General features: G+C 41.1%; 1 protein-coding gene across 3 annotated transcripts; it reads left to right on the top strand.

Moving 5' to 3' along the window:
* The first annotated feature begins 42 nt into the window (after window positions 1-42).
* Window positions 43-16,291, top strand: RAB2B (RAB2B, member RAS oncogene family). 3 transcript variants are annotated; one of them, XM_019832785.2, is made up of 9 exons: window positions 480-557; window positions 912-991; window positions 1,275-1,366; window positions 3,341-3,408; window positions 8,539-8,621; window positions 8,834-8,926; window positions 13,058-13,169; window positions 13,730-13,798; window positions 14,645-16,291. In XM_019832785.2, exons 4-9 carry the CDS (start codon window positions 3,361-3,363, stop codon window positions 14,750-14,752), a joined length of 513 nt encoding a protein of 170 aa, XP_019688344.1. In that variant the 5' UTR covers window positions 480-557; window positions 912-991; window positions 1,275-1,366; window positions 3,341-3,360; the 3' UTR covers window positions 14,753-16,291. The 3 variants fall into 3 exon arrangements, with proteins under 3 accessions (XP_003987480.1, XP_019688344.1, XP_006932772.1); XM_003987431.5 differs by lacking the exons at window positions 912-991; window positions 1,275-1,366 and adding an exon at window positions 43-259 and having other exon boundaries at window positions 486-557; XM_006932710.4 differs by lacking the exon at window positions 1,275-1,366.
* The last annotated feature ends 1,574 nt before the right edge of the window (window positions 16,292-17,865 follow it).

Genomic DNA, 17,865 nt, shown 5'->3' with positions numbered 1-17,865 from the left:
GTGGGATAATGGCAAGTAGAAGTTTTAGAGGCGTCCCTGGAGGTGCTGTATGGTTATTACAGTCGCACGGACCGAGAGAGGATTTCAGGGGAGGGCAATAGAGACGTGATCTGGGCTAGAGGGGCCAGAAATCGGTAGATTGAGCGGCTAGAGAGGCCGGAGGTAAGTGGCTGTAGAAGTCGGGCGGACCCGGAATCCAGAGGAAACGGGACCATGACTTATGCTTATCTCTTCAAGTACATCATCATCGGGGACACAGGTGAGCTGCGGGCGACTGCCCTCACGGCTGGGGCGGGGATCCGAAGCTCACAAACCGGGGCGTGGGGCGGGGCTCATTTAGTGGGCTGGGCGATTAAGTGAAGTGCGGGCGGGGGCGGGGCGGCCGGGGGCGGGGCTCGGAGCTCCCCTTCCCCAGCCCCGGACGGCCTGACTCGAGATTGTTCTTGGGACGCGTGAGTCTTAGAACGTGCGTCTTCCTCTTTTAGGTGTGGGGAAGTCATGTCTCCTCCTGCAGTTTACGGACAAGCGGTTCCAGCCTGTCCACGACCTCACAATAGGTAAGTCCATCTACTTGTCCCAGAAGAGAGAACGGAAACCTGACTAGCTGAAGTGGAAAGTTAGCAGCCTTCAGTGTTCGAAGTAAAAAGTTACGTCTTCCTATTTTTAAGCTAGTCCAGAGTTACGTTAAATTAAGAATGACTAACCAAATGCTGATAAATGGGGAGTAGTGTAATGGGGAGTAAATAATTGAAAGGTAACTTAAGAGATGGGCATGAGGTATGGATTCATTGCTGTAGGATTCCCCCCCACAAATATGTTTATGAAGAATTCCACGGAAACTTAACTACTTATTAAAAAACCGACCTTGTTTTGTGATAAACTAGTGCTAACCTCACGTATGTTTTTCAAAGTAATCGCCAACATACAGATTTTTGTGTGTTGGAGAGGAAGAAGTAAATTTGAAGAACCATCCCAGACTTAGAGTTAAAAGGTAGGTGAAACTAAAAACTTTTAAACAAAAGAGTGTGGTAGAGTTCCAGAATCACAGTGGTGATCATGGGAAGCATAAATATCCGCTGCACATTTGTGTTAAGATAGGGCCCGCTGGAGCCTTCACAGCCCCTTTGGCATCATCTACATTAACCCTACCCCGGATGAGGAATATATATGAAACTAACCTTCTTGCCATGCAAATACAGTTTCTGAGTAAAATCCCTAACTCCCGTTTTTATCATATTGCTACTTTTCAAATCCCACCTTATTGACATCTGAAGCTACTTCTGCTCCCAAACGCCCTGTTCAGAGCCAAATAACTCATGGAGTCAGAAAAGGATTTAGAGGATAACATCAACCGGAAAATATCTTTGTAAGTTAATATGAAGTGAACAGCCACACTGTAATAGGTGCTAATGATATAGTGCTTAACCAGGCAAACATTGTGCCTGCCCGTAAGTAGTTTATAGTCTTCTGATGTAGGAGGTGGGGCTGGGGACAGATACTGATAAGTAAATTCCTATGGCAAATGGGGAGGAGAATCTGCACTTTGATCTGGAAAGGCTGAAAATGGAATGAACAGAGTTAGCCAGGCAAAGGGCTTGTCAAGATGGAAAAGTGGTCAGAGCAAGAGGGAATATCATTTGCAAATGCTCAGGAATGACAGAGATCAGGCTATCTTTGGAAAACTGAAAGGAATTTAATATGGCTGCAGCATGAAGTTTAAAGTGGACACTGGCAAAAAATAAAGCTAGAGAATATATTAAAGACCATGTTTTGAAACAGCTGAGGGTAATGACATTTTAAAATGGAGGAATGACGTGATCAGGTTTTTGCTAGAGTCATACATAGGCTCTGTTTCTTTCCGAATTCAGTCTTGTATACCAAGGTAAGGCAGTTGGATAGAAAATACGTGCAAAATACAAGGATCTCTGAGTGCATAACTGGGGGAAGTTGCATAAAAGTCAAGTTTTATTTTTTAATTCTTCGCCATTGAAATTCCATTCTATTGTACAGAAAGAAAAAAAATCTAGTGACTTTTTTCAGTAACTATCACTGTGCGTGATGAGACAGTCTAGAGTAGTAGGAAACATTTTTTACATCTTTTTTTTTTTTATGTTTATTTTTGGGAGATAGAGTGGGCGAGGGGCAGAGAGAGAGGGAGACACAGAATCTGAAGCAGGCTCCAGGCTCTGAGCTGACAGCACAGAGCCGGACACATGGCTTGAACACATGAAACGTGGGATCATGACCTAGGCTGAAGTTGGACGCTCAACCGACTGAGTCATGCAGGCGACCCTATATCTTTCTTTTGATTGCAGCATCTTAGAGTTGACAGAGATACTCCAGATAGTACTGTGCATGGGGCCAGTGAATAGACACCTATCAGCCTTTTAGCAGATCCTAAATTAGTGCTCTTTCTTACTTGGAAATCAGAATTCTCTAGTAAAGTACTATATAAAAATAGAAAATAGGACAAATTGTCTGACTTACAATCAAGTATTTTCAGTGTGAACAACCTTCGATTTTAAGTTTTGTTCTGACATTACTTGAAAGAAGATGAATGCTGGGACAACTGGCTCAGTCAGTTAAGTGTCTGACTTCAGCTCAAGTCATGGTTTCATGGTTCGTGAGTTCGAGCCCTGTGTTGGGCTCTGTGCTGACAGCTCAGAGCCTAGAGCCTGCTTCGGATTCTGTGTGTTCCTCTCTCTGCCCCTCCCCCACTTACACTCTCTCAAAAATAAACATGGGGGGAGAAAAAAAAGGTGAATACCAGGTAAGCCAAAACCTTTATCCAGACTGTCGGTTTCTGTACTATGAGGAAAGCTATTTTCTGGTGAACTTTGGGAATTATTGGAGATCTGAAATGTATCACTCTTGAGAACCTATTTCTTAGGTGGGCTCTTTTCTCAAACAAAAAATTACAGAATTGCAAAAATACTGGAAATACTGGACTAGAGAGTGAGAAAATGTTAGGAAATATATATTTTTTTAATTTTAACATATTTGTTTTAAAAAGTCGGAAAATTAAACACTAATCAAATTTAAGTGTTCATATTACTAAAAATTTATTCACTGTTTCTACTTGACTTCTTAATTAGTGGTATCTCCACATCTGCTTTTTGGTTACATTCCTGAGGTCATTATCATCTGGAACACGGTTTTTAATTCTAAAAGGAAAATGGAAACTCAAGGAACACAAAATTAACTGTAGCAAATAGCGGTAATGGGTTTAGTGGTACTGAGGGCAGAAAGGATGAGTCACCACACTGGGGAAGAACACGAACCTCTCAATGTGGGTGATGTTCATGAAAATCACATTCTTTCTTTTGCTCTTCACTGACAGGTGTGGAGTTTGGGGCCCGTATGGTCAACATTGATGGAAAACAAATCAAGCTGCAAATCTGGGATACGGTGAGAGAGAACAGGATAACTCAGTCCCTAAGATCCAAACAACAGTAAAGGCTGATGCCCCTGGGCAGAGGACTAGAGAGGGGCTGATGGTGGAGTTGAGAGTAGGGAAAGAGTTTTCACTTTCATTTGTTACAGTTATGAATTCTGAATGCCTGTCTTTGTGTTTTTGTGTTAAATTGCCCAAGTAATGTATTTGTCCTAGTAAAATTAAAAGCTGTAGAGTAAAATGTGAATGTCCCCTTTACACACACAAACCTCTTCTTCCTTCCAATCCTGGTTTCTGCCTAACCAGAATAAACCAGTATGAATGCTTCAGTGCTTGTACTTTCAGACTTGTTCTGTGTGTTCAGATACATAAACATACACAAATCTGTGGTGGTGGTTTTGTTTTTGTTGTACGTGCATAGAATCACGGCAAAGTAGACCTAGCTGTGGGAATTAGGTTTTTTGGTTTTTTATTTTTTGGAGAGGGGGGGGAGGGGCAGAGGGAGGGTGGCTCAGAGGGGCAGAGGTGCCTGGGTGGCTTAGTTGGCTAAGTGTCCGACTTCAGCTCAGGTCATGATCTCACAGTTGATGGATTTGAGCCCCTCATTGGGCTCTGACAGCTCAGAGCCTGGAGCCTGCTTCAGATTCTGTGTCTCCTTCTCTCTCTGCCCCTCACCTACTCTATACTCTGTCTCCATCTCAAAAATAAGTAAACATTGGAGCGCCTGGGTAGCTCAGTCGGTTGAGCATCTGACTTCTGCTCAGGTCGTGATCTCACAGCTCGTGAGTTTGAGCTCCATGTCGGGCTCTGTGCTGACGGCTTGGAGCCTGGAGCCTGCTTCAGATTCTGTGTCTCCCTCTCTCTCTGCCCCTAACCCACTCATATTCTGTCTCTGTCTCTCAAAAATAAACATCAAAAAAAATTTTTAAAAACCCAAACATTAAGAAAAAAATTAATACATATAACATACATACAAAGTATATGTTGATCAACAAGTTATATATCGGGTGAGACTTCTGATCAACAGTAGGTTATTAGCAGTTAAGGTTTGGAGGAGTCAAAGTTGGAGGAATTTTAATTGCATGGGGGTTAGGCTTCCTAACTCCTGCATTGTTCCAGGGTCAACTGTCAGTTAACTTGCTGCTCTAGGCTCTTTATGCAGAGTCCTTTTCTGGTAGTCTCCAAGGTTGTTACCACTTTTGGATGCACTGATTTATTAGGTGCTTTCAACTAGGATGATGTTCTCTCATACATTATTTGGTTGTATTTGCAAGTATTTTAATAACCTTTGCCTTTCTGAACAGACTTACATCTCCCCTTAGTGGCTTGCACTAATTATAGGAACATGAATAACTTTACATCTCTATTAGTGGAAGAACTATCCACATAACTCTAAATCTTCCAAACTTGTTTTTTGGCTAGTTTGTGTCTAGTCTTTTCCTCCCAATTAAGCCTAAGAGATATTATTCTATGTTTTTTATTAAGGTTAGGTTCATATATTTCTTAAGCAGCTGTCACTTGTTCTCTGCTTTTATTGTTGTGACCCAGGGGTTTGTTGTCACTAGTAACTGAAATGGGTATGTTGCAACTCTCCTTTTATTATCTCCTGGTTTTTATATTTCCCGCAAAGATTTGACCCCCTAAAGAGGCCACAGGACAAATTCTGAGGAGGTCACAAAGAATGAAACCTATAGATGTCAAGATTGGTAGTCCTTTTAACTTAAACCTTTACCATTTCAAGAAATGGATGTTTTCATGCCAGGAGACCCAATAGCTGACAGCGGTATGGTCACGGTTAAGAGAATGTCAAAGTGTTGGCTTGCTGGCTTTTTTTTTTCCCTTACCTGGTATAACGTGAGACGTATTGGATCATAAAATAAGAAAGTTGAGAGCCACTGCTCTGTTGACAGGCTCCTCAAAGACCATATGGCCTGATGATGCAACTGGCCTTATTTCTGTTCCCTTTTAATAATTGTTTTGAGATTGAACTAATCTTTGTTGAATCATAAAAAGATACCAGGTTTCAGCATACTGGGGTTTTCTGTTTGAAATTTCTAAGAGATTCTTGCCTATAATGTGATGTGTTTCTTGTCTGCTACTCTGGGTAAGTCTGATCATTTCTCCCTTGTCAGCCCTGATCTTCTCATTGCTTACCCACCTTGGTTTCCCACTTTGTTGACCTCATTCTCTCACTCCCAAAGCCATCCTACATGAAAATATTCAGGGATTACTATGAAGGGTATTTTTTAAAGAGATCAGGTTATCCAGGGTTTTTTGTTGTCACTGTTCTGGTAATTGGTAAGGATTTAGAGAGCCATAGGACTTTTTTTTTTTTTTTTTTTTTTTTTTTTTTTTTGGTAGGCTCTACGCTCAACTTGGAGCTTGAACTCATGACCCTGAGATCAAGAGTTATATGTTACACCAAATAAACCAGCCAGATGCACCTAGAAAACCATATGACTTTTTATCTTCTTTCATTCTGTACATAGAGTTGCCCAAATAACTCATGCTAACTGAAGAGAGACATTGTACTGTAGTTAGTATAAAATACTCATCAATCCTGAATTCACTTGTATTTTACTTTAGAATGTATTTTGATGTTTAGGAAATGGGCCTATCTGACTTTGTAGGAATTGATCCTTCAAACTACAGTTGACCCTTAAACAACATGGGGGTTAGGGGTATTAACCCCCATATAGTCGAAAATCTGTGTATAACTTTTGAACCCCCCCCCCAAAAAAAAAACACTTAAGTACTAAAAACATTTGACCAGAGGCTTACCCATAACATAAATAGTCAATTAAAACATGCTTTGTGTGTTAGATGTATTATATACTGTTCCTTTTAATAAAGTAAACTAGAGAAAAGAAAATGTTATTAAGAAAATTATAAGGGAGAAAAATGCATTTACAGTGCTGTGCTGGTAAAAAAAAAAATTAATTCTTTGCTGTTCTTTGCCCCATCTTAATTCTTTGCTCCTTTAGATGTTTTTAATGGGGTTGGACAAAGAGAACCTCAAACCAATGCAGACAGCCCAAATTGAGCCACTCACTGTTTCTAGCTTGTTGTCTCAACAAAGGTTCATAAACTGGACTGAGATGAAAAAGTAAAGGGATATGGTTTTAAACAGCATTTTCTGATGAGCCCCTGGAAGTATTTTTAGCTGCTAAAGTTAAATGCTGCCATGTGCTTCAATTATCACATAGGCCTGCCTCAAGCTTTCCCTTTTAGTTCCTAGAAGGCCATAGGGACGAAGGGGCCTTTCAACAATAGCAGAAGAGGAGAAAAAGTAAGGTAAAATCAAAATGGGAATCAGACAGTTTAAGACCTAAAACTATTAGGGACTAAATAAAACGTTAAGTGAGCTCTTGCAGAGAAAAAGTATGTTTTACATCTTAAAAGTATTGTTAATATTACCAACAAAACTCTTTAGAATTATTTTTGATTTGGGTGTTCTAACAGGCATACAACTCACTAAAACACTTGTATGATTCTTGTGAAAAGAGAGTCTCTTATTGTGGGAAATGTAACCTTAGAATTAACATACTGGAACTCTCTTCTCAGTTCAAACCCATGTGTTTAGATTGTATGATATAATGGCTAGGAGAGCAAAGTTTTATGCTAGGATGCCCTAACATCCTAAGTTTAAATATGGATTCAGTATTTATGGATTTTATAACTTTTGACCAGTTACCGTTCTGAGCCTGAATTTCCCCGTTTGTATTATTATTAGCATTCCTTGTTATTGTTAGTATACTATGAGAAAGCCATTTTTTCCTCATCTCACATTTTAGTTTTCCCATCTTTAAAATATGAATAGTAGTCTTTCTTCCTAACCTTTATGTAGGGATATGAGGATAAACGATTTCAAGAATGTGAAAATTTTCTTTTTTAAGGATTTATTTATTTCAGTAATCTTTACACCCAGCATGGGGATTGAACTCACCACCCCAAGATCAAGAGTTGGATGCTCTACCGACTAAGCCACCCCAAGAATGTGAAGACTTTTCTAATAGGACAGGTTAAATACCAGGATATTATTAATAATAAAATGGTTATTTAAGAGATGCTTTTGCTTTCTCTGAGGGGGAAAAAATACAACTATTCCATCAAGAAAGCAGAAGTACCCAGTATATGGGGGCATTAATAAATAGGTCAGTTATAAATATCTTGGCCCCTATTGGAAATGAGATTAGAGTGTGAATGTTGGGTTTTTTAAGGAAAACTGTCCTGGGCCCTAGGTTGCTTTCCCTGTTTCTGATTCTTATGTGCCCTGACAAGATCCCAGCAGGGGATGTCTTGGTAGTCCTGCCTTTAGTAGTGGAACACAAAATGTCAATTAGGATATGCCAAATTTAAGTGCTTTGTATCTGACCACTTTTCTACACTGACCCATTGGAATGAAACTTCCATTAGACAGGGTGTTGGCATTCTAAGATAAGTTTCTTTTTTACAGATAAAACTTTCTGCAAACAGAAAAGTTAATGTGGTGTGTTCAATGTCATGTTGCGATTGAAAATGCTCTTTGAGTTTCTAGTCCTGTTTCCAGTTGTTCTGTCCTATGGGACATTGGAAAATGTATGGGAATGTTTTTTGACGGTCATACTGACCATGGGGTGTTACTGGCATTGAGTGACTGGGAGCCAGGGAAGCTAAACATTCTTTTTTGATGGACAGTGTCACAGGAACAATTGACCCACCCCTAATGTCAACTGCGTTTTCATTGAAAAATGTTAATTTCCCACCTGGACATCCCCCTGGGAAGTCAGGTTTCCTTTCTCTACCTCTCTTAAGAGAAGTTGTTTTAAAAAAATTTTTTTTTTAATGTTTATTTATTTTTGAGAGAGAGGGAGAGCACAAGTGGGGGAGGGGCAGAGAAAGAGAGAGAGGGAGACACAGAATCCAAAGCAGGCTCCAGGCTCTGAGCTGTCAGCACAGAGCCCGGTGCAGGGCTCGAATTCACAAACCATTAGATCATGACCTGCGATCATGACACTTAACCGACTGAGCCACCCAGGCTCCCTAAGAGAAGTTCTTTCTTAAAATTTAGTCCTTTGTGGTTGACTGGCATGGGATCAAGTAATTTCTCTGGAAATAACCTGATTTTGTTGGGATTTTTTTTTGTTGCCGTGTTGGTGGGAAAGGCCGGGCAAGAATCCTTCCGTTCCATCACCCGTTCCTACTACAGGGGCGCAGCTGGAGCCCTGCTAGTATATGATATCACACGGTGAGTCAGGGCAAGTGGGCGGGAGGGAGACTTTCCCTGATGGCCTCGAAATCTTTTTCTTCTCTATAGACTGATTCTGTTAAGAATGCTAAAGAGGAATGGCTTTTCTAGTATTTTTCTTTACACATGTATTTCCCTCTTTTGCCAAGCGTTTCGGAATTACTTTGGCATTTTGAAATGGGCCTGTGACTTTCTAAACTTTTCTGCTGTAGGCGTGAAACCTTCAACCACCTGACCTCCTGGTTAGAGGATGCCCGGCAACACTCCAGCTCCAACATGGTTATCATGCTGATTGGGAATAAAAGGTGAAATTTTATTTGTAGAAATAATGAGCAGAAGTCATATAAGTGCTCTGTGGATATTAAATCACTTGGTCCCTAAACTTTTTTGGTTTGTAGCACTCTTAGTAAAAAAAAAAAAAAAATTACTGTAAAATGTACATAATGTAGAATTTACTGTTTTAACCATTTTTAAGTATACAGTTTTGTGGCATTAAGCATATTCACATTGTTTTGTAGCCATCACCACCATTTGAGTCCAGAACCTTTCATCTTCCCATCTGAAACCCTGTACGCGTTAAATGCTAACTGCATTCTCCATCTCACCAGGCCCTGGCAATCACCATTCTGCTTTCTGTCTCCATGAATTTGACTACTCTAGGCATCTCATTTCTGTGGAATCATAATATTTGTCCTTTTGTGACTGGCATATTTCATTTACCATGATGACCTCAAGGTTCATTCATAATGTAGCATGTGTCAGAATTTCCTTCCTTTTTTTTCCTCTTTTAATTTTATTTATCTTCAGAGAGGGAGAGAGTGGGGGAGAGGCAGAGAGAGAGAGAATCCCAGGCAGCTGTCTGCAACTGTCAGTGCAGGGCCCAACGTGGGGGGAACTCGTGAACTGTAAGATCATGACCTGAGCCGAAATTGGACGCTTAACCAACTGAGCCACCCAGGTGCCCCCCTCCTTCTTAAGGATGAATGGTACTCTTTTGTGTGTTACTCGCCCCATTTTGTTATTTAGGTGTTGGTAGACACTGGGGTTGCTTCTGTCTTGGCTATTGTGAATAATGCTGCCGTCATGATCAGTATACACGTACCTGTTTGGGTCCCTGCTTTCATTTCTTTGAATTACAGAAGTGGAATTGCTGGATCTTATCAAAATTATAGGTTTACTTTTTTGAGGCACTGCCATACTGTTTTTCCTACTTGCTGTACAATTTTATATTCCTACCAGCCACACCCTAGGGTTCCAATTTCTCCACAGCCTCAGCAACACTTTTTATTCTGAGTAAGTTTTCTGTGGCACCCATAGGCCAAAAGAAATGCCCAACGGTTTTGTTATTAAACACATCTAAGCAACATAAGTCTTTTTGTCATTATGACGTGGTGACTTTGAAAATGGAAAACATGGGGCGCCTGGGTGGCGCAGTCGGTTAAGCGTCCGACTTCAGCCAGGTCACGATCTTGCGGTCCATGAGTTCGAGCCCCGCGTCAGGCTCTGGGCTGGTGGCTCAGAGCCTGGAGCCTGTTTCCGATTCTGTGTCTCCCTCTCTCTCTGCCCCTCCCCCGTTCATGCTCTGTCTCTCTCTGTCCCAAAAATAAAAAAAATAAAAAAAAATGGAAAACATGAAAGAAAAAATTTTAATTTCATCCTTAAATGTCCATAATTACTTACCAATGACTTGGGTGTGCCTGTCAGGACTGTACAACTTCTCAAAGTTGGAATCAAGATTGGTCATCGCCACTCTCATTTTCTGTTCCAAATTGATTTTGTACTTTTTATCACAGCAGCTGCCAAAAACTGAAGTTATACAAACACAGGCAAATGTTGAACGGGATCTATTGTGATGTGACAGCGACATCGCAAACTGTCTTAGGCTTGTAATTCATGTGGTGTTCTGATGGCAAGTGTTAACTGTTTCCCAAGAAAATTTATTTGCTTCTTTAAGTTGTTTATTTTTGAGAAAGAGAGAGAGCATGAGCAGGGGTGGGGCGGCGGGGGGAGAAGATCCAAAGCAGGCTCTGCGCTGACAGCAGAGAGCCGGATGTGGGGCTCCAACTCACAAAACTTGAGATCAGGACCTGAGCCGAAGTCAGATGCTTACCAACCCAGGTGCCCCACCCTTGAAAATTCAAAGTATCCTGTGGCACCCTTATGAGTTCATAGTAATGCCTAGAGTGCAGCATTTGAGAACTGTGGCCACAGACTAATTGTGCTAATTTATTGGAACTATGTTTTAGATGTCTATTCGCCAGACCCTGAGTGTATAAGGTGAGAACTCTGAGTGTATAAGGTAAGACTCTCATGAAAGAGAGTCATGCCAGTGGCCTTTTGGAGCTTATAGTCTAGTGGAGACATAAATATTAAATATAGAAGGATTTGTATCTAATTACAAATTGTGAGAAATGCAGTGAAGGAAGAAAAAGGTGCTATAGAAGAGAATGACAGGGTACCTATTTTTAATTAAGGGTGACAGTTAAGCCAGAATCTGAAGAACAGGTAAGAGTTCAGTGGGCAAAGTTTAAAAAAAGAAAAAGGTATCAGGGAGAACAAACTTAAAGCCTTGAACTGGGAAGAACCTTAGCCAGGTTATGGTATTGAAGGAGGTTAGGTATTGAAAGAAGTTAAGCGTCCAACTTCGGCTCAGGTCACGATCTCATAGTTCGTGGTTTTGGGCCCCACATCGGGCTCTGTGCTGACAGCTCGGAGCCTGGAGCCTGTTTCAGACTCTGTGTCTCCCTCTTTCTCTGCCCCTCCCCACTCCCTTCTGTCTGTCTCTCTCTCAAAAGTAAACATTAAAAATAAAAAAAAAGTATGGTTGGGGTGAATCAGGGGGAATGTTGCAAGGTGGGATGGGGAAGGTAGGCAGGAGCCAGGTCTCGTAGCTCTTTCAGGCCTTAGGAAGAAGTGTGGATTTTATTCTAAACACAGTAGGAAGCTTTTAAGAGTTGTCAGCAGAGATGTGGCTTGATTAGATTTTAAAAGCTCCCTCGAGGGGTTGAAGTGGGAGGTCAGTTTCAGTAGTCCAAATGAGAATGGTGGCGGGAACTCAGGTGGTGACACCAGGATGGCGTTAAGGTGCAGTTTGGAAGTTCCTCGCTTTGGGAAGGATTGGGTATTTGGAGTGAAGAAGGAAAAGCTGTTAAAATAATGTCTTGTGGGGTGCCCAGGTAGCTCGGTCAGCTAAGTCTCTGACTCTTGATTTCGGCTCAGGTCATGATCTCATGGTTGGTGGGATTGAGCCCCTCATTCAGGCTCCTCGCTGACGGCGGGGAGCCTGCTTGGGATTCTCTCTCCCTCCCTCTCTGTCTCTCCATTTCTCTCTACCCCTCCCCTGCTCTTGTGGGCACGTGTTCTATCTCAAAATAAATAAGCATTACAAAATAATAACATGTTGGTTTTAGCTTGTGCCCTGTATGGAGATGTGGAAGCCTGGGGCGGAAGCAGTTTGGGAAAAAAGAGGGAAAAGATCAAGTTCTATTTTGATTTATGTTTGAGGTGCCTTTTACATATCAGACTGGAAACGAAGAACTGACAAGTGGATAACAGGTCTGGAGCTTAGAGGGGTGTCTGGGCTAGAGGTGGACGTTTAGATGGATAGTTCTTCCCTGGTCTTCACACAGCTGGTGAATGATAAATACGCAGTTGGTAGATTTGTTGTTCTTCACTGGACTTACTCCTTGATTTCTTTTCATGGTTGGAAAACTGGAAACCTCCGAAATGCAAATTTCCAGTTAGAAAAATGACAGTCACACAATCCGTCCTTACCTTTGTCTGCAGCCTTTTGTCCTGTCTTGTCAGAAGGTCTTTCCATGCCACTTAATTGCTTTTCTCAGTCCATGGCTCCACCTTCTTCCCCCTCATATCACCTAATTTTATACATCTCATTTTTCTCTGAATCTTTTATTTTTGTGGTGGTAAACTGCTATTACATATGTTAACAGTGAGACTAGTGAGAATTAAGGCAACTGTGTTCTTACTCCTGACACACTTTATTCTTGTGGGTTGATTCTAGTAAAAGAAAAAGACACTGCTATGGGATGGACATCTGTAACTTTACTTTCTAACAACTGCAAGTCCTTTTTCATCTTCTTCCCTTGGCTCTCACTGGATCTCATTCCAAAAAGAAGCATAGGGCACAGGAAGCCTTGAGGAACTATAGGGCTTCCCCTATCCATTTATAAACCTTTTTCTCTATAATAGAGTAAGGTATTAGTCTCAACCTTACAGTAGCTGTCATGAATTTGAAGAACCATTTTCCAGGAGGCTACAGAAATCATTAACCCCGTACAAGAGAATGTCCTATAGGATATGCGTTCGTGACGTATTAACTGGTGGTTGAAGGATTCTAACTAGGATTCTTTTAAAATAAGAGTTTCTTCTTTCACTTGGATCTTTTTTGAGTTTTCTCCTCAACTACTCTCTTGCAGTGACTTAGAGTCCCGTAGAGATGTGAAGAGAGAAGAAGGAGAGGCCTTTGCCCGGGAGCATGGACTTATCTTCATGGAAACTTCAGCCAAAACAGCCTGCAATGTTGAAGAGGTACTGCCTGGGGAAAAGTAGGGAAAACTTTTCAGAGATGACACCGTATCTTTATCCTTTTATTCAGAATTCTCTTTTAGAAGACATAAGTAAAGGAAGGATGTCTTGTGGTCACAGTGATCATTTATCTCCCTTTAAGGGAATTGTTGCATTTTTTGGGCCGTGATTCCTACGGTTTAACTTTTGCCTTGGGTAACATTAATAAGTGGATTAGATTCCCCATTACTTGTAAATATTTTAGTTGGAGGGTCTAATGGGTTCTATTGTAGTTATTCTGAAGCCTGCTACTGACTATCTTTAGTAACTAATTGAGAACAGAGCATGTTTTATTTGGAGAAGGTGCCAATCTAGGAACATCTTGGGTTAGCATCAAAATCATATATTCAGTCCCTTTTTTCATTTTGAAACAGAGACTTTGGGGGACCTTCTGTATTTTTACTCTGGTCTCTTAATGGTTCCTAATTCACCTTAGAAATCCAAATAGGAATAATACTTGCATTTGTTTTTCTTAATTTTCTACCTAAACTTGACCCTAATAATACAATTTATGTTTCCTTTAGGCCTTCATTAACACAGCCAAAGAAATATATAGGAAGATCCAGCAGGGTTTATTTGATGTTCACAATGAGGTGAGAATGGGTGGGGAACCGACAGTTAACTTTGCTTTTTGTTGAAGAGGACAAGAAACCCCCCTAGAATGTAAGCATTTCCTTTCTAACATCATGCTATTTGAAGCTATGCCAGTTCATACTTTATCTTTTTTTGTATATGGACACAAAAACCTGTCATCATTTTCTCTTTTTTAAAGAGGTTATTAGTTGGCAATCTAAAAGGTTATACTATAGTACAGGAGGTTTTCTTTGCAACCTCAGTTTTTAGCATCCTAGAGTTTAGGGGTGGTGTAATTCCTAACTGCTCAACAGAGCCATTTCTATAAAGCAAATTCTGGGACAAAACAAAAAGAATTCTATGCTAACATCACTCTTTGCCTCCTCCTACTCTTACCTGATCTCATCCTGATTCTGCACATGGCTGTGAAACCCAAGTAGAACAGTCTCCTTAAAAATGGGCACAAGGGTCACTTGTTACCTGAGCCGGTCATCACATCTTTATTGTTGACAGTTATTGTTCCACAACAGTCTGCCTAGGGCATATGGTTAACAGCCAAAGCCATATCTGCTTCTAGAAAATGTCATTAATGATTTTTCTTTTTGTGCCTCTTCTTTCTCCCATTTACTTTATTACTATTTTTTTTGTTTCAAGTTTTTATTTAAAGTCGAATTAACATACAGTGTAATATTGGTTTCAAGAGTAGAATTTAGTGATTCGTCACTTACATACAACACCCAGTGCTCATCAAAACAAGGTGCCCTCCTTAATGCCCATCACCCATTTAGCTCAGCCCCCCCCACCCACCTTTCTCTCCAATGTACTTTAGCACTGAGGTGGGAACTCTTGCCTCTTTTCTTTTCCAGGCAAATGGCATCAAGATTGGTCCTCAGCAGTGTATTTCAACGTCAGTGGGACCCAGCGCCTCCCAGCGGAGCTCTAGTGAAATAGGGTCCAACTCTGGCTGCTGCTGAATATCTGGCCTGGACTCTTTTTTTCCTTCCTGGAACAGCTTCAGATCAATAGGCTTAAAGAAAGAGGTCTTAACTTGCTTTGGCCGAGAAAAGCCTCTTTTCAAGGTGTGATGTTTTGCCTTTCCACTTTAAGACCAGGGAAGAATTTGGGCCCTTACTGACCTGTCCTTCTTCAGGGACGTGAGCATTCCCTATAGATTAGGGCTCTTCTCATCCTCCTATTTTAATTTCTAAAATCTTAGGATCAGAGTCGATTGTCATGGTAGCTGAAAAATAAATTCTTTTGTAAGCATATACAATTTGCTCCCCACCAAGAATTAGTAACAAGGGTTGAAGACATTCTGCTTGAGCACTTGATTTACCTGGGATCTGACTGGCTGACCTTTGGATGGTGGATCCTCTATCTAGGAATTTTATTGATTGTTTGTACTTGCCACTTTGTCTAAGAGTTCTTGTAGAGGGCACTTCCTTCTGCTTGAACTGCTCAAGGATGCTGAATACTTCACCATCCCATTGCTAGTTTCTCTGTCTCGGAGTTAACTACAAAACTTTGGGGAGAGCAGTGGAGTTGCTCCTGGACCTGTGGCTACTTATTATTATTACCTAAAGAAAACCTCTTTCCCCATTTGTTTTGTTTTAGGGACCGGACCTAACACTACAGTGTCTTTCACCAAATTAAACCCTTACTGTTTCATCACACTTCTTAATGAGACCTATTTAGACTTTCTACTCTAATCAAGCTAATCTGCTTACTGGACATGACATATATACTTCCACTTATATGCCTTTGCACATGCCCTACTCTCTGCTAACATACTCAGTCCAAAAATTTTTCCTTCAGAAAGCCTTCTTTGACCTAGGGACTTCTAAATAATTATTGACGCAGTACCCTATGAGCTTTTGTATGTTGTTTACTCATTTGTATATTTATTTATATTTATGTTACTTTGTAAATTTGTTTTGTAGTTGTTTTCTGTGTGGAATCTGTCTCGTATGTAGGTTGTAAGCTCCCTGAGAGCAGGAACCATGTTATCCCTTTACTTTTGTAAACCACACCCTCCACTATTCCTTCACAATGCCTAGTGCTATTCATTATGTGATCATTGGATTTGACTGACATACTTAAAGAGTTGGAACAGGTTTATTGTAGACTGCAGAGGAAACAAAAGGTCTTACAGTATCTTTCTTAACTATCTCAGTCTCTTCTGGTCTGCCCACCCTGGATTCCATATTGCTCTTCCCTCTTGTCTCTTTCTCCCTTTGCCTCCATTCTATGCAGCATATAGTAAGGCTGTCTGCTTCCACGCAGTCAAATAAGTGGGTACTTCTCTAGCCATTTTTCTTTTCAAGGGCATATAATACTAAGCTAATCTGCCTTTGCTTCACTCATCAAGCAGCCTTCTGGGTCAGTTTTTGTATCTTTTGCCTTGATGTCCCATTCTCTTGCACAGCACTAGGGCCTCATGAATTTTTCTAATTTTTTTTGTTGTTGACGAATTGTTTCATTATTAAATATATGCATGTATCCAACTGCTCATATTTCACGTGTTCTTTCTGATTTTATCCCAGACATACATAGATACTCTCCTTCTAGGAAATTGTGTCAAAAGTATTGGAAGAAGCCTCCGTGAGATATACTTTTTATTTCTTTTTTTTTTTAGTTTAAGTTCCAGGTAATCAGTGTAAATTAGTTTCAGTGTGCAGTATAATGATTGAACACTTCCATATATGACCTGGTGCTCCTCACAACTTGCAGATACATTCATTTTATACTGTATTTTGCCCCCAGTGGTAGTAATAATAGTTAACACTACACCTCAGGAAGTTTGAAGACTTTTGACATTTGGGGTAATCTTTTTTTTTTTTTTTTAAGTTTACTTATTTGAGAGAAAGTGCCAGTGTGGGAGGGGTGCAGAGGGAGAGGGAGAATCCCAAGCAAGCTCCCGTGCTGTCAGCGTGAAGCCTGAAAGAGGGGCTCAATCCCACCAACCGTGGGATCATGACCTGACCTGACACCAAGAGTCTGAGGCTTACCAACTGAGACACCCAAGTGCCCCTAGGGTAGTGCTTTGCTTATGCTTTTGTTTTGTTTTTAATCCTACCTTGTTCCAAAGGGATTTGAGGCTGTTGAGTTTGGGGCTAGCCAGTCCCCTCACAGTTGAGACAAAACTAAAACTGTGTAGTTTCTGTACAGGAGTTTTTCTTTAGCAGCCAAAAAAAAAAATCTTCAGTGACTGGGAGGCATCAGAGCATTGGTCAAAGAGCATTCTGTCTGGATCTGTTGCTTTCAGAGTCATCAAAGCATACCATTTTGATAGTTTGGAGGTGTTTTTTTTTTTTGTTTTTGTTTTTTGTTTTTTTTTTTTTTTTTGAGAGCATGAGCTGGGGAGAGGGACAGAAGACGAGAGAATTTTTTTTTTAATGTATGTTTATTTTTTTTATTTTATTTTTTTTCAACGTTTATTTATTTTTGGGACACAGAGAGACAGAGCATGAACGGGGGAGGGGCAGAGAGAGAGGGAGACACAGAATCGGAAACAGGCTCCAGGCTCTGAGCCATCAGCCCTGAGCCTGACGCGGGGCTCGAACTCAGGGACCGTGAGATCGTGACCTGGCTGAAGTCGGACGCTTAACCGACTACGCCGCCCAGGCGCCCCAATGTATGTTTATTTTTTAATGTTTATTCATTTTTGAGAGACAGTGTGAATGGGGCAGGGGCAGAGAGAGAGGGAGACACAGAATCCAAAGCCGGCTCCAGGATCTGAGGTGTCAGCACAGAGCCTGATATGCGGGGCTCGAACCCACGAACTGTGAGATCATGACCTGAGCCAAAGTCGGAAGCTCAATAGACTGAGCCACCCAGGTGTCCCAGATAGAGAGAGAGAGAGAGAGAGAGAGAGAGAGAATCTTCAGGCTCAATACTCAGCACAGAGCCTGACACAGGGCTTGATCCCATGACTCTGGGATCTTGACCTGAGTCTCCCATGACTCTGGGATCCTGACCCGAGTCTATATCAAGAGTCACGTGCTCAACTGACTGAGCTGCCCAGGCTCCCCTGGAGCATATCTTTTTAGTTTGAAATCCCACATCCTATTCTGTTATTAAAACCACA

Source organism: Felis catus, chromosome B3, assembly GCF_018350175.1.
Source record: "Felis catus isolate Fca126 chromosome B3, F.catus_Fca126_mat1.0, whole genome shotgun sequence".
Lineage (NCBI taxonomy): Eukaryota > Metazoa > Chordata > Mammalia > Carnivora > Felidae > Felis > Felis catus.
This window is presented reverse-complemented; position numbering and strand designations above follow the sequence as displayed.

What these genes read in the sequence shown, in the direction of transcription:
- RAB2B (XM_003987431.5), top strand. Translation starts at nt 214, where the DNA reads ATGACTTATGCTTATCTCTTCAAGTACATCATCATCGGGGACACAG. An exon ending in CATCATCATCGGGGACACAG is followed by an intron (nt 260 to 485) that starts GTGAGCTGCGGG and finishes TTCCTCTTTTAG; the next exon opens with GTGTGGGGAAGTCATGTCTC. An exon ending in AGCTGCAAATCTGGGATACG is followed by an intron (nt 3,409 to 8,538) that starts GTGAGAGAGAAC and finishes TTGGTGGGAAAG; the next exon opens with GCCGGGCAAGAATCCTTCCG.